Below are 16,421 nucleotides of genomic sequence, written 5' to 3'. Positions count from 1 at the left end.
TTTAAAACAAATAGACTAAATGAAATCTTGATGATTAGTTAAATCCCCAGGAAGCAGCGAAAACATTTTAGTCATACAGAAAATATGTAACTAAGAACAACTCTTTTTTTTCCATCCCTTTCTCCAAACAAAGCACAGCTGCTAGAAATGCCGGGGTGCCTAGGACAGGGCCATATATGCTCATAGTCACGGGCTGAATACTCTTTGCTGATTATGGAGCCAAGGCTACAGTTCCTCTATGCCACCTTCAGTGTCCAGGCATCAAGAGATGGAGAGCTTCTAAATAGAACACAGTCAGAATGTTGTTTTTCTTGCAGTTCCAGTCAAATGACTGAGTTTTATGGGATCTCAAAACAACCATCCTCTATGTCCAAAGTAAAACATGGCCAAAGATGATATAATGTATGTTTTTCTAGAACAACAAAATGTTCACTAATCAAGTTTATCTACTCTCAGCCTCCACCCAAGGGCATTCCTAGACTGTGAGCTCTCAGAGGGTAGACCCATGTCCAGATAAATCTTTGAACTCCTAGCACTTTGCGTGGTCTGGAGCATTGATATCCTGAAAAATATTTTAAAATATTTAACAATGAATGAGCCACTGTTCAAACTTACCAGATTCTTGAGTGTTTCCTACTTCACAACAAAGTGAAAAAAATTTTAAGCTCCCAAAGCAAAAGGCCTTCTGGGCAATAAGTATCCTATGGAGTTTCATTTCATCAGGAGAAAAACATTACTAGAACAGTGTATAAAGTAGAAAGGCTTTGTCCCACATCTTCATGGTAAAATGTCTCGGGGAAACTCTTAAACTGAAATTTCTTTCAATTATTTTTAAAGCATCTGTTGCCTGGCTGATAGCTTTTCTACTATCTTCTCTTACCTAGTCCCCTGAACACCTAATTCAGCTCAACTGAATTATTTCCCGAGCACCTACTGTGTGGCCACCTATGCCAGGCCCTCAAAATACAAGCTTGAAATGAAATATGCTATTTGCTCTCCAGAAACTTGATCCCTGCCCTATCACCTATTTTCTAGCAAACCTATTAGGCCCCGAACTCTGCAGCTGGGAAAGAAGGGTTAGACGTCTTTATTAACTTACTTTTGAACTCCTCCCCAGGGTAAAGCTGTCATAAAAACATTAATATACCATCCAAAGTGAAAGAAACTTACCCTTATATAAATTAATAAACCATTTGTCCAGGGAAAGACCCACTAAAACGGCCAGATGAGACCAGAACTAGGAGGTTAATCAATCCTGAATTTCAGACGCCTCTTATAAGATAGTCAACACTCCAGGGATGTTGAGTTTAGAGCAGTGTCTCAGACAGGTGTCAGAATCACCTTACTGGCTTCTGAAAACTGAGGCTTCTGTGCCCACCCTCAGAGTGCGATTCAGATGGTCTGGGTGGGCTGGAGGATTTCTAACAATTTCCCTGGGTGATGTTGATGCTGCTAACCCAGGGACCATACTTGGAGAAAAACTAACTTCAAGAAATCACTATAAAGAGGTGCAACTCTGCTCCATGCAGCCACCAAGGTCAGGACAGAAACAGTAATTTCTTGAATGGAAATTTGGCATAGATTGTATTACAAGAGGACTACGGCCTCTTCATGCTTACATTGCTATCCAGATATATCCTCTGCGCCACAAACAACTGCGTGGTATTACTGTGTTAGGTATGTTTAAGGTTTTGTGGGGAGCGAGAGAAAGACAGTATCTCAAAGTATCGAGACAATCTCATTTACATGGGACTTCCAAATGCATTTTTGCATTTGATTTTTTCAACTACATTTCACCATCTTTCTGAGACTAGCACAGTAGGTATGAGTTAACCCATTTGATAGGCCTGGAAATATTAGATGACTTTATTAATTAACAATGCAGCCAAGGTCTCTTAATGCTCTTAATCCTAGATTCTCTAGGAATCTCTTCTCTTCTTGAAAACCATTTATCTTAACCCATACCTAAGTGCAGCAATTATACTCCATTCAGTCTTTAGATTAATTCCATGCAATTAAATTAAAATTTTCTTGGCCGAAAAAGCAAATAAGTTCGTGTTGGGCCTCAGTAGTTTTAACTTTTAAATCAGAGGACTGGGCAGAGAATCTCTCATTATTAAAGCTATTGGATACAATCATTTTATAAACAGAACATTTAACATTTACTCACTATAATATTTAAAGTCATACTTAATATTTACTCCCTCAGGAAAGTAAGAACATATTGAAGGCAGAAATATAGTAGGATCAGTTTGTCCAAACACTTTATTAATAATGCCCAAGCAAAACCAAGGCATTGCATTATTGTGGTTCTACTGCCAAGAAACAATAGATCGTAAAGGAAGGTAGATCACTGAAGGATCCAATAAAACACAGGGTCAATTGGCTTTATGACTTACATGTGGACGTTTTAGCAAATAAAGAGACATCCACGCCTTTAATCATATCATCCCTGAAAATGTGTGTTGCCAAGAGCGCTTTAGGTACCAATATCCTAGGACACAACCACTACTAACGTATTACTAGACTAGTGGCTTTATGGATTTCTAAGTAGAGCCTGTAGGTGAGGGCTCTTTGGTCACAATGTCATAGTTTACTACGGTCCAAAGTAGATATTACCTTGGTAAACTTGTGTCACTTGATTAATACTATGTCACTGTGTCCATTACAAAACTATTTTCATGGGTTAGGAACATAATCATAAAAATTCACTCTGAATTGAAACTCGGCATAGGAAATTTCAAATAGAAACTATTTATGAAGCCAAACTTCTTTCCATCATATCACTGAAATAAAGTTATCAAGATCCTGATTACTGTGCTATGCTTGCTAAATCGCTTCAGTCATGTCCGAGACTTTGTGTGACCCCATGGACAATACCCTGATAGGCTCCTGTGCCCGTGGGATTCTCCAGGTAAGAATACTGGAGTGGGTTGCCATGCCTTTCTCCAGGGCACCTTCCAGACCCAAGGACTGAACCTGTGGCTCTCATATCTCCTGTTTGGCAGGTGGCTTCCCTGGTAGCTCAGATGGTAAAGCGTCTGCCTACAATGCGGGAGAGCCGGTTCAATCCCTGGGTTGGGAAGATCCCCTGGAGAAGGAAATGGCAACCCATTCCAGTATTCTTGCCTGGAAAATCCCATGGACTGAGGAGCCTGGTAGGCTACAGTCCATGGGGTTGCAAAGAGTTGGACATGACTGAGAAACTTCCCTTTCACTTTTCACTTTCATGAATTGGAGAAGGAAATGGCAACCCACTCGTGTTCTTGCCTGGAGAATCCCAGGGACAGGGGAGCCTGGTGGGCTGCCGTCTATGGGGTCATACAGAGTCGGACACAACTGAAGTGACTTAGCAGCAGCAGCAATGCCATCTGGGAAACCTAGGATATACAAATTTAATGGATGGGAAAACCTTCAAAATTTTAGGAGAAAAGTTCTGATGTTGGGGCAGAAAAATCCTGAATAGCATATACAAAATTGCTCAATAATTTTCATTAGGCTTTTTGATAGGTATGAGTTTTATTATATCTAATAAATACAACAAACAATGGGATTATATAAGGGCTTTGACGGGTATCTATAACCAAGGGATTGATGATGATAAAACATTAACAAAATGATAAGTATGATCTCTAGTGAATTTTTCCACAAATAAAGAAGGCTTTCTTCTAAAAGAATAATAACAGATTGATGTAAAATAATAAATACTAATCCTATAGAAGAAAATAATGGAGAATTCATAAAAACAGGCAAAATAAAATTTAATGACAGAGGCTCTAAAATTACATCCAGAGAAATTTAAAACATGAAATCAGGAAGATGGTCCAGTTGGCCCTTGGTATTCTCAGAGAACTGGTTGCAGGACCCTTGCAGATACCAAAATCCACAGATGTTTAAGTCCCTAAAATTAAATGGCATTGTATCTGCATATAATCTACATACATGCTCCTGTATACATTAAATCATCTCTAGAGTATTTATTATTCAGCAAAATCAAGTTCTGCTTTTGAGAAATTCCTGAAGTTTTTCCCTGTGAATATTTTTAATCTGTAGTTGGATCCCTGGTACCCAGGGATATGGAAGGCTAACTGTACAATGCCAACTGGACTCAAGTCCAAAAACTAACAGTGTAAGTAAATATCCTGAGTAAACAAATGAGAAATGAGATAGTGTTCAGTCATAAGATTCACTTGAATTTTGCGTATCTTCTTTCTTGAGAAATTAGGAAGAATCTGAACCAGTGTTTCCCCAGATAGATGTCTCAGAACCACAATTCTCTAAAGTACTCTCATGAGGAGAAAGTGATCCACTCTTTAGAGGGTTCATGAGCTTTTTAAAGGCCCTGAAAGGTCCCAAAGTAAACTGATAACTTTTCCCAAACTTACTTGATCATGGAATGCAATTTTATGTAACATCTTTCAACGACTTTTAAATACCCTCTTTTACAAAATCTTCTCCTAGAAAATCAGATAAGATGATTAGAAATTTTGAGATGAGCTCAGTATGTTTGAAAACTTGTCTGACAAATATATCATGATGTCCATTTCTTCTTCCATTTAAATAAAGGGTTGGGCTTGCTTTCTTTATAGCCTCTTTCAAACATGAAACTGTATAATTCCAAAACGTTTAAGATCAGGTCTGACATTCATGTCTCTAGCTAATTTTTAGAAAAACCTGAACTGGGTCAATCAAATGCTTATAAACTTCCACCACTTAGATAAAATGTCTGTAACCCTTTTAATATATTCTCAATTATGTACATAGTTTTAATGTATAAATATTCCCTGAGTGAATTATCTACTTAGGGGACTTTTTTCATTGATCCTCATGTTCTCCTGGTCTCTCTGAGTGTGTCTAACCATACTAAAGAGATAAATTTAAATTATTTTTAATGTAACAGTCTTTTTCTTTTCCATTAGCATAGATAATCTAGAATTCATGGCATTATGGATTTTTAAATGTCAGAGATTGTAAAGCTGTCTTGATTGTTACAGTAAAAACTTCATTAAGGGCTATCATGTATTCAAAGTAGAGTGTAATTCAAAGCAGCTGCACATCCAGTTCTCCCTCTCCAGATGTACTATTGTCCTCTGAATAAAAACATCAGATAATCTAAGTATTCTTTAATTTCTAGGTGCCAGAAATTTCTAGGTAACTCTGTTTTAATACTGTTGTAATAGCCCCTTGCCATCAAACCCACCAACAATGATGCTTCCCCACCCCCAGTCCATGCATTTTACAAAACTGACTCCTATTAGAACGATTGTTCAGCCCATCACTACATCCTTTCTAAAGCCTTATATTTTAGCCTTGCACTTCAGAAACATGTCACATTTTAATTCTTCATTTTTAAAGATTTTTGGTTACAGTAGGAAAGACTCTCTTCTTTCTCACTGAAGGAAAATATTCACTTTGGGGTCTGACTTTTCTCAACTTTCTTTTCTTTCTGTCTATAAAGTCTGTGTCATTTTTCTTGAAAGGTGACATAAATCCACTGAAATGCAATCTTTTGTAGTTATATGTCATAAATTAAAATAATGATAGTTTCCTAATAAGAACAGCTGTGCGTTAATCACTTTCCCTAAAGAGGTTAAATTTATGATTAAGAAAAATAAGATTAAGTGACTATGGAAATGATGAGAAACGAATGAACACAAAGTATGTATCTTCAAGGATCAAGCCAGGAGAAAACCTCATGCAAAATATTCTTCTTTCATTACATAGAAGCCAAGGACAACTTCAACTAAGACGAAAATAAAAGCTGATTTCATGTCCCTCTTGTCTTCCTTCGAGATGGTGTGTTTTTCTAAAGCCAAACTTCTCTGTCATCAATAATTTTGTAAATTACCTTTTACAAAGGGAAAGATAAAACCTATCTTTATATAAACACTTACACACCACAAAAAGACGTATGAGTGCTCCAAACTTACGGTTTTGGCACACCAACTGCATAGCATTGAGGGAGGAGAAAGGGGTTAGCAGAAAGTGTATTTAGGATGAATGCCACCCACCATCAAGTAATGGTTTAAGTAGAAGGTAATCAGAGGGAGACCACAGCAGCTAAATTTCAACCAAAGATATTCTAGGTTTAGAACAATAAATAATTTTAATCAGGTATGTTCCAAGGAGCAAAGAGGACTCTAAGGCTATAACTCAGCCTGAATAAGCACGGGGAAAGTGTGCCGAATCAGCAGCCACTCCATAGACAACAGCACACACCTGACCTTCCATTAAAATCTGTAACATCGTTGGTCCAGAGAAGCACATGTGTTTGTGAAACCTCAACACTGTGAACTGGAAAACATATCTAATTTATTAAAGCAGACAGCATCTTTCACCTACGTTAGAACGCATGTCACAAGATGAAGGGTGTTAGGGAAATGCTGATACATATAAAGGAGAGAGACACACGAAAGCCTTAGCACCTTCCTGGAGTTGGGCCTTATTAAAACCAGAACTGCTTTTAATAAGGTCTTTTTAGTGTGTTAGTAACTAAACTCTTGGAAGGAGTCCAACATGAACCACCTCTCCAGGAGTTTCCAGTATAGTAACAGGACACTTCAGCTTCCACAAAAACCAGTGTCTACATTTGATAAATAAGTCATTAAGACAGTCTCTAGGATGCTAAAGGAATTACTTTTCTTATCAGGGCGCACAGCCTTGTATATATGCTTTCAGCTGCAATTCATCATTTCAAGGGAACTTCTGGCCTCCGTATCAGAGTTTATCATTTGATGGTCTAAGACTACAGAGAGGCTGATAAGGGACACTCTGAAATTATAATGCATAGAGTGAGCTGAAGCCAAAGAGTAAATGGGGCCTGAGATATTCAAATCCTTATCCATCTCTCACTCACGGTTCCCTCAGTCTAAAACAAACATACAAAAACACTATAGAATAGGTGTGAATGAATCAAACTCACATGCCACCTCCAAACCTTGTGATTCATACTAAAAATCTGTGATTCCAAAAATACTATTCATCTCTTGGGTGCCTTGGAGACTCCCTAGGAGTATTACCAAGAAAATGCAGATAGAGGTAAGAATGATTAGATTATCTTCACTATTGCCACCTGCCTTGCCCACCCAACTTCTCTGGTTTCTTCCACACTGTTTTTTCATGGAGCTCTGCCCTTGGAGTTGCACTGAACAGGCCAGTCACTGGTGTGGTCAGCTGTCAGGACAGCCTTCTCCAGGGGCTGACACACCAAGAGTAGGCTTCTCTTTCCTTAGCAGAGGCCACCTCCTTATAGATCATGCTCGTGGTTTTCAGAAGAAAGCGAAATCTGATTCAGCTCAGGCTCCAGCTAGAGACTTCTGCATTAGAAAGCATAATTCACTTTTATTGTAAATGTCATCAAGGCTAGGTGCTCTAGAGTGTATTTACACTGTCAGCCTAGGGCTTTCCTTGATGAATGCTTTCGTGGTGTTCCTCTTTTCCAGGAGTCCTACGTATCAAAGCTTTGGGAGATGTCTTTCTAGTGATTCTGACAGAATTGAGAGCATCAGGCATGGCCTCCTAACTTGAAGATTCTTGGCTATTTTTCAACGGTTCACTGAGGACAGGCTTTGCAGTTACATTTCCCTTCATCGTGAATGCAGTGAACAAAAAAGCCGGGTGCATCCTCAAAGCATATAAACCGAGTTAGCGTCCAGGAAACTTTCCCTCAAGCTGTTAGCACAGGGGAGGCAGGCTGTTAGCATAAGTTATTCGCTTCACCACAGGGGCCAGGAGAAACCTTGTTAAGCCATGAATTTCAGCCCACAGTGATCTGTGTGTTGAAAATGGGATGAGCAAATTTTCATCGGCAGATTCCAAGAGGTGTTTACATCCACCGGCTGCTCGCCTCCGTCCCAACTCCTCCCAGGGTGGGTGGTACAGTCCCCTGTTTGCCCAGATGGGTTTTAAATAATCGAAACACCCGAGCACCTGGTTTAGTCTGCGTTGTTTGCCACCAAGGGACTATCAAGTAGAAAGTGTCAAATATAAACACAGAGGACGCCAGTTAAGAGAAGGTGGAAGGTCTGGAGAAGCGACTGTCTTAAAGGGCTAAGGGGAAGGCGTCTAGTTCAAGTGTGACTTTTCTCTCTCGTGCCCTGGGGTTGGCATAAAATAACATCTGCCTCTAGGTAAACACGGCTATAGCCCTGTCCAAGGGAATTTCCGCTGACCGACTTCAACGTCGGCATAGGTTGCCCCAGAGGAGCCCCAGACACCCAGGGCAAGAGGACCCCCCTGGACAGGGTCGGGGGCAGCCCGGTTTCCTGCGCTTCCTTCTTCCAGCCGACCCGGTTCAGGTCTCGGCGCCCTTCTCTCCCACTTCTCCCTCTCCGTTCAGACTCTAGAATTGGGCTGATTCTTACTTAGGTCACGGGTGGAATGCGGGATGTGACGGCACCGAGGGGCTGAGGGGAGGGTGAGCTGCAGGGCGAGGGAGCGTCTCTAGGTAACGCGGGGGGCAAACGAGGAAGCCGTGGGGGGTGTCTCGGGAGACCCCTGGGACGGGATCGCGGAAAGGGGGCGCCCCGGCACTCACCTGCGGCTCCGGCTCGAAAGCTGCGAACCGTGTTGCCCTCGCGCAGCGGCTGGGGGCGCAAAGACGGCGAGCCCCGCTCCGAGTTCCCGGGCGTCCGCGCCTCCTCTGTTCGGCCGCCGCTGTACCTGTCGTAGAGCCGCAGCATGTGCTCCGACACCTGGTCGAGGGGCTGCAGCGGGGATTCGGGGCCGCCACCTGCCGCGCGGTCGGCCGGCACAGCCACGCGGAGCTCCGGGAAGGGCTGCCTGAGTCTCTGTCCCTGCGCCAGGCTCACACACAAGCAGCTCAGCCACAGATGGAGCAGCCCGCGCGCCCCGGCCATCGCGAGGTCCGCTCCGCTGCTGCGTCCTGGGAGAAGGAGGGGAGGTCCCTCCGAGGCGCAGACCGGGTGCCTCCGAGGTCCCTCAGGCGGCGGAGCCGAGGGTGGAAACTCTCAACTAGCTGGGGCGAGGGCGCCCGGAGCCCGGACGCTGCCCGAGCAGGACCACGATGGGCCCCACTCTTGGCGCCGGCCGATCGCGGGCCGGCAGGTGGGCTCTTCCCCGGCGGCCGCGCGGACCTCACCCGCGCAGGGCGCTGCCGGCGCCGTCTCCCCTCGGACTCCCAGCCAGAGCTGAAGTCGCGGCGTGTGTGGCTGGCGTGTTTTCTGATCTATCTGTACCCTCCCTCCCCGCTTTATTCTCGGGAACACCCGGCCGAAGCGGGCGCGCAGGGCACCGTGACTTAGCGCTGCGTCGGGCGAGAAGCCGGAGCCGGGCGAGCGGAGCGCGGACCGAAGGGCGCTCACTCGTCTTTTGCAAGGATTGGAGCAGCCGCGGTGCGGCCGGTCCGAGTTTTGAGTGTTTGCGTGTGTGTGTGTGTGTGTGTGTACGTGTGCGCGTGTGCGTGTGTGTGGTGTGCAACAGAAGGAGGGGGGAAGAGGGGGAAAGAGAGAGAGGGAGAGAGAGACAGACTCGGTTCCCTGGCTGATCTGTACCGTCCGCAGCCAATCTCGCGCTCTCCCTCGCCCTGGAAGGCAGCAGGGACCGCGCTCTACCCCCGAGAGAAGGGAAGGGGGAAGTAGCCAGTTAGCCAGCAGGGGGAGGGCGAGAAGAGGAAGTAGAGGTGGGGTTGGTAGAGGGGAGGAAGTGGGGGAAGGAGAAGGTTCAGGAAGAAAGAAAGGGTAGGAGGCACGGGGTATTATTATTTTTTAATCTCTTCAGGAACATTGGCTATGTCCCGGCCAGCAAGAAGGGAGAGGAAAAATAAACTTCCTGGATTCTTTCTCCTCTGATTCCAATCAAAATCAAGTCGTGAACAGAAAACACCAACCTCAGTTCCTTTCCTGGGCCTCTGGGGATCAGGTGGCGGACCACGCACCTGCACCTGTGCAGGGTTGCCAGCTTCCCCAGGCTCCCCGAGAGCTTACCAGTCAAAGCTCCTTCTCTTCTGCATCTTCCCTTTGCACCTCCTCCACTCTCCACCCAGTCCCCCGGTTCCCAGGAAATAAATATGCGCCAAATCGACTCAGTCCCGTCTTAAAACAAATAAACAAGCAAACACCCTGCAAACATCCCCCAACCCCCGCCACATTCCCCCTCAAGAGGATTCTCTGCAGGATTGTGGGTGGTGGTGAAACAGAAGGATTTCTGGGAGAGGCTGAAATCCAGAGCAGACTTTCAGAGTTGCTAATCATGCTTTAGTTACTCACTGTTCTTTTGATATCAAGTGTGCTATCTTGAAACAACTTTTGCAGTAAAGCCCATTTTACAGATGAGGAAACTGAGGCAAACACTCTCCCAGATGGCAGAGCTGAGCTCCTAACTCAGGGAATCTGATTCCCGAGCTCAACCCTTTAATCATCTCATTATCAGAAATGAAGCTAGCATTTAAAGTGAAGCTTCAGTGTGACAATTCATGTAAATATTCTTAGCAGAGGCTTCCCAAGTGGTGCTAGCTGAAGAGAACCCGGCTGCTAATAATGCGGGAGACATAAATGACTTGGGTTTGATCCCTGGAATCTGGAAAATCCTCTGGAAAATCCTCTGGAAAAGGGGACGGCAACCCAATACTGGACAAGAACTCCAGTATTCTTGTCTGGAGAATCCCATGGAGAATCCCATGGAGCCTGGCAGGCTGCAGTCCATGGGCTTGCAGAGAATCGTACTTGATTGAAGCGACTTAACGGGCTGGCACATTTTTAGCACAGTGCCTGGCCTGGTGCAGTAAAGACTTCAGTAAATGTCAGTTGCAACTTATCTGTTCCCTCAATGGGAGCAGAGTAGAGTTTATGAAAAGGAATACAGGCTGTAGTATCACAGTGGGCTTCCAAATCTCCATTTCTTCTTTGAAGGTGAATAAGGACATGTCCCTTTCAGAGTTTTGCTTGGATGACAATAGAAGACAGGGTTAAAGTGACTGGCACCCTGGCTAGCTTTCAGTGGAGACTCAATCTCTTTTTATCCCAAATTCATCCCAAATGCAGACGACATTCTCCCCATTCAGTCACTTCTCAACCCACTGCGGTTTGGATTTTGCCCTTGGCCACCCCTGGAACTGTTCTGCAGATAATAACACATATTTTAGGGGTGGTTGTGAGGATTAAGTGAGATCATGTGTGTGATCTTTGCCTGGCATCAAGAACATAATAGCTTTTGTGATTAATAATGAAGACCCAATTGCAAAATTCAATAGGCCCTGGAAATTTGCTCCCTTTTTGGTTTTTCCCTGTGAATCTTTGGTTCTCTCCCCTGCTTTTTGCTCTCTCTCAGTTCTGTGAGCTCTCTGCTCTTTCTTGGCCTGCCTTCAGTGTTTCTCACATCTTTATAACCTACCCAGGGAGGATACCTAATGAAGAAAAAAATCTGCTTTGGTGATCTCCTCTGAGCTTTGAATACATAGTTCTGGGTCTCTCCCAGCCCCAGTCTGCATTGCTGAAATTTCGCCTTCCAGCCTTTTGAAACCATCCCCAAGACTTCCCTTCTTTTAGCTCTGGTGCATAGCTCTGATGCATAGCTCCATAGTGGGTGGGTCAGAAGGTAAGGAGTCTGCATAACTCCATTGCTACTTCTGCTGCTTTATACTTGACACAGTTCTTCATTTGTAGAAGCTGTGCTATGACTGCTAGGGTTGACCACGTGTCTTCAATGCCTATCCTTACTTCTTCCTAGATGTACTTTCTCTTCTTCATGCTTCCATTTTCTTATTAGAGTCATAAATATGAACTAATAGTCCCTGTCAACAGGGTTGTTGTAAATAAGAAAAAAATCATGTGACAGTCCATGTCAAGAGTTAGTACAGTGCCTGAAAGTGAAGAAAGTGGAGTTGCTCAGTTGTGTCTGACTCTTTGTGACCCTATGGACTGTAGCCTACCAGACTCCTCTGTCCATGGGATTTTCCAGGCAAGAGTACTAGAGTGGGTTGCAATTTCTTGCCTGCATTGGAAGCAGACACTTTACCATCTGAGCCACCAGGAAAGTGCAGTGCCTAGCACATAACATGTTTTAGAAGAGTCAGCTATGAGCTAAGAGAATTGTTTGTGTGTTTTTGTTTAACACAGAGGCCAGGCCATACCTATCTTTGCATTTTAGTGACCAGCCATTACATTTAGAGTAATGAGATGACAAGATGTTAAGCAGGTAGAATGATCCCTAGCTGGACTCTCACCTGTAATTGCAAGAGTTGATAAAAGAAAAAATGTGAATGGAATCTAGCAAGATGAAGAACATTTGCAGCAGCCAGATTCTGAACCAAAAGTGGCTCATTTGCAACTAAACTACTCCCCAGAAGATGGAGCAAGGGATGAAACAGATGAAGTCAGCAGATCATGTTCATCAATGACAAAGAAACGACGCATGTCAGACACTCTGAGTACTTCCTGGGGAACTGAATTAAAAGCAAACTGAGGGACTTCCCTAAGTGGTCTAGTGGTTAAGACTCCGAACTTCCATTGCAGGGGGCACAGGTTTGATCCCTGGTCAGGGAACTAGATCCCACATGCTTTGTGAAGTGGCCAAACACACACACACACACACACAATAAACAAATACAATCCATTTATTAAAAAAAATCAAATTGAATTGGGAGTAGTAGTTCCCTCATTACAATACCATGAGATGCCATCTTATCCCTGGTGGTTCAGATGGTGAAGAATCTGCCTGCAATGTGGGAGACCTGGGTTCGATCCATGGGTTGAAAAGATCCCCTGGAGGAGGGCGTGGCAATCCCCTTCAGTATTTTTGCCCGCAGAATCTCATGGACAGAGGAGCCTGGCAGGGTCTATGGGGTCTCAAAGAGTCGGACACTGCTGAGCAGCACAGCACAGCATCAGAATACCTTGAGATGCCATCTTATGACACTTTAAGACTATAGGCCAATGTTTCTTTTATCAAAGTTCGCAGATCTGGATGGATGAAGTTATGACACAGTGCTGGCTTCTTTAGATGCCTTTTCCCAAAATGAGACCAATAATAGGATTCATGATTCTGGCTGAGCTTCTGGCTTATTTGATGCATGAAAGATTTGCAGCTATAGAAACAAGGAACTTCTGAGGTGAATACAGTGGTGGTACATGGTTGGGTTTCTTATTGGATCTGGTTGGTTAAAATTTGTCTTAAATTTTAATAATAGGAATTTCCTATTTTTATCTTAGAGAGTAACTGTTATAGTCAACCACTGAATCAGACAGAGGACACTTATTGGTCTCTTTTCTAAATACAAGAAGAGTTGAAGAGAGACATTTCTATAATTTAAAATAACAGCAAACACAAATTTGCAATTTTAGTGGTTTCTGTTGAGTTCAATTTTACTTTTGACCACAAAATCATGTCTGTGTGTAAGTGTGTGTGTGTATATGTGTGTGTGTGTGTGTGTATATATATATATGAGTGAGGGAGAGAGTGAATGATCCCAACCCAAGGATCGAACCCAGGTCTCCCACATTGCAGGCAGATTCTTTACTGTCTGAGCAGGGAAGCCTATACATTTGCATGTATACATGTCCTCTTATTAGCCCTCTTAAGCAATATGTACATTTATTTTCTTAAAATGTACCATTGGCACTTATCATTGAATGCTTACAGAAGGCTGCAGTAGTAGTTGTGGGAAAAATATGTAAGAAGAATGTGTCTTAGGCTTGGAGCATTTTAACCAAGGCAGTGGCACCCCACTCCAGTACTCTTGCCTGGAAAATCCCATGGATGGAGGAGCCTTGGTGGGCTACAGTCCATGGGGTCACTGAGTCAGACATGACAGCGACTTCACTTTCACTTTTCACTTTCATGCATTGGAGAAGGAAATGGCAACCCACTCCAGTGTTCTTGCCTGGAGAATCCCAGGGGTGGCGGAGCCTTGTGGGCTGCCGTCTATGGGATCGCACAGAGTCGGACACGACTGATGCGACTTAGCAGCAGCAGCAGCAAGTGAATCAAGGAAACCCACATGAGACAATCAACAAATAATGGGAGAAGTAGTGTTCAACCATAGACTTAAGTCACAATTTGCTGTGTCAATCAAAAGGAGAAAATCAATGGGAAATGGAGTAGCCAGAGAAGATTTCCTAGAAAAGAAGAGGCTTTATTTAGCCTTAAAAAATGAGTAGGACCTTAGACAAGTCAAACATAAAGGACTTGCAATTTAGAAAAGTATATCTGTAACAGATAAGTTGCAAAAAGTAAGAATGAGTTTGCCCTGTTAGTAAGGCTGTGTCTGTTGGGACAAAGGTTGATCTGATTTGAAGACAGCGTATGTGCTGGAGAGTACAGGAAATAGAAATGGATTGTAGGCTAGAATGAGTTTATGGAGGACCTTGAATGCCAAATCAAGGAGAAAGTAGGGAACTATAGAATGTTTTTGAGAAGAGCGAGCCAATGGTCCAACTCTCTAATGGTCCAAACTGTCTAAAATGGTCTGGAAAGTTTTAATAACTAATCAATTTCCTGCCTCTGGAAGGAGGTAAATAACTTGGAGAAATTTTAGAACTAACTCAAATGCTGAAAGGTTGATTAAAGATATTTAAAGCCTTATTAACTGCAAACTTACTTGGCTGCAAGGATACATATATATGGGTTTGATTCACAGTGGCTTAAACATAGGGGTTTATTTTTCCTCCTGTTGCAAAAAGTCTGAAGTTAAGGAGCTGTTGATATTTGTTCAGTCACTTGACAATGTCATTTCTAATGTTTTTGAGACTCATCTTTTCTCTTTCTTGCTGCCTCAGGGTCACCACATGGCTCCTGCAACTCCAGCCATTGAGCTCTTGCTCAAGGAAGAAAGAAGGTGGAAAGGAAAGCACCAATCATATGTTTTTCTGTTTCATCAAGAGAGGCAAAATCTCTCTCAGAGTTCTGACTGTTATCTATTAAACCTCATTGGTCTAAACCTTTTCATGGCTATCCTTTCCTGTAAGTGTTCAAGATTATCTGAATGAGTGAAAGTGAAGTCATTCAGATGTGTCTGACTCTTTATGACTTCAGGGACTATAGCCTGCCAGGCTCCTCCATCCACCGGATTTTCCAGGCAAGAATACTGGAGTGGGTTGCCATTTTCTTCTCCAGGGGGTCTTCCCAATCCAGGGATGGAACCTGGGTCTCCCACACTGCTGAGCCACCAGGGAAGCCCATATCTGAATGAGGGGGACTGGAAAATTAAGCATCTTGTCTGGCCTGGGAACATTGCCACTTTAAAATGGATCTGAATTCAGTTATCAAAGAAGAAGGGACAATGGAAAATGTAAAGTAACTGACAAGGAATGTTATAAGGACTCTCCCAATGTTGAGAGTCTATGAATCTTCAATCCATTTATTATTTTCTATTCTGTAAACTTGTTTAGTTTTTCTACACTCTAAAAACAAAAACAAACATCAAAACTCTTTTTCTTATCCATTTCACAAACTTTCATCCTATTCTTTTCTTTGATCTCTGAACTTATTTAAAAAGCAGTCTATACCTAATATCTCCCTTTTTCATTACCTATAATCACATCACTTCATTTTATTTCTTAGCATCTGGAATAGGATCTTTGTACTCTACTGAAACTGTCCTTGTATTAGGCACTAAACTTCTATCAGCAATCCAATCGCCACCATCCCTACCTCCCCAGCCCCCACCCCCCTGCCCCTTAAAGCTTCATTCTCATCTATCTTTAAGGGTTTGACACTATTTACCACCCTCTCCTGGAAACTCTCTTGCTTTTTTATCTTATCTATTCTGGTTTCTTCCTATCTCTTTGATTACACATATCTTTGTTTCATTCATTTAACAGATGCTTAGTGTCTGCTGTGTTCCTGATGCTTCTTTTGGTATTGATAATACAGAGATGAAATGAAAGGTTCCCTATCCTCTGGAAACCTAGCCCTCTGGGGAGACAGGAATATTATCACTTAAGAAACCTTAAAATAATTTTGAATGGCTGAATAGAGCAGCAAGCGCTACATAGAGGAGATGATACTTCAATTGGGATTTGAAGGTTAAATAGGTGGCTTTCCAGGACAATTTTACATAGGATTTTCCAGGTAGAGGAAGTAACAAGAACACAGGGGTGTAAGAGGATCCCAGAAGCCTTTCTTCATACTTCAACTTCATACCCATCTTTCTCCAATTATTTCCTCAGTTAACTCACTTTAGCTATGTACTTTTATTTACTTACCAGAAAGTCTTCAAAATGACTTTCCTACCCTAAACTTCCCTATAGAATTTAAGACTCCATCTTTTATAAGTTTTGTTGACATCATAAATTCTGTGCCTCTGTAATGAAACTGAACCCCCAACCCACCTTCTTATTCTTGATTTCCACATTCTCCTGTGAATGGCATCCTTATCCTTCTAGTCATCTAGGTCTCAACTCTTAGAGTCACATTTGCCTCTCTGTCTTTCTGACCACCATATCTAATCATTGCTAAGTCACATG

At 43.0% G+C, this 16,421-nt stretch overlaps 1 protein-coding gene across 1 annotated transcript in view; it reads right to left on the bottom strand.

Annotated features, from left to right (window-relative positions):
- Positions 1-8,858, bottom strand: part of BMP3 (bone morphogenetic protein 3) — a 31,277-nt gene extending 22,419 nt beyond the window's left edge. Inside the window, exon 1 of the mRNA XM_019962997.2 lies at positions 8,537-8,858. Within this exon, the coding sequence (XP_019818556.1) occupies positions 8,537-8,858 (322 nt within the window). The remainder of the gene's footprint in view (positions 1-8,536) is intronic.
- Between the last annotated feature and the right edge of the window lie 7,563 nt (positions 8,859-16,421).

This window comes from Bos indicus, chromosome 6, assembly GCF_029378745.1.
Source record: "Bos indicus isolate NIAB-ARS_2022 breed Sahiwal x Tharparkar chromosome 6, NIAB-ARS_B.indTharparkar_mat_pri_1.0, whole genome shotgun sequence".
Lineage (NCBI taxonomy): Eukaryota > Metazoa > Chordata > Mammalia > Artiodactyla > Bovidae > Bos > Bos indicus.
This window is presented reverse-complemented; position numbering and strand designations above follow the sequence as displayed.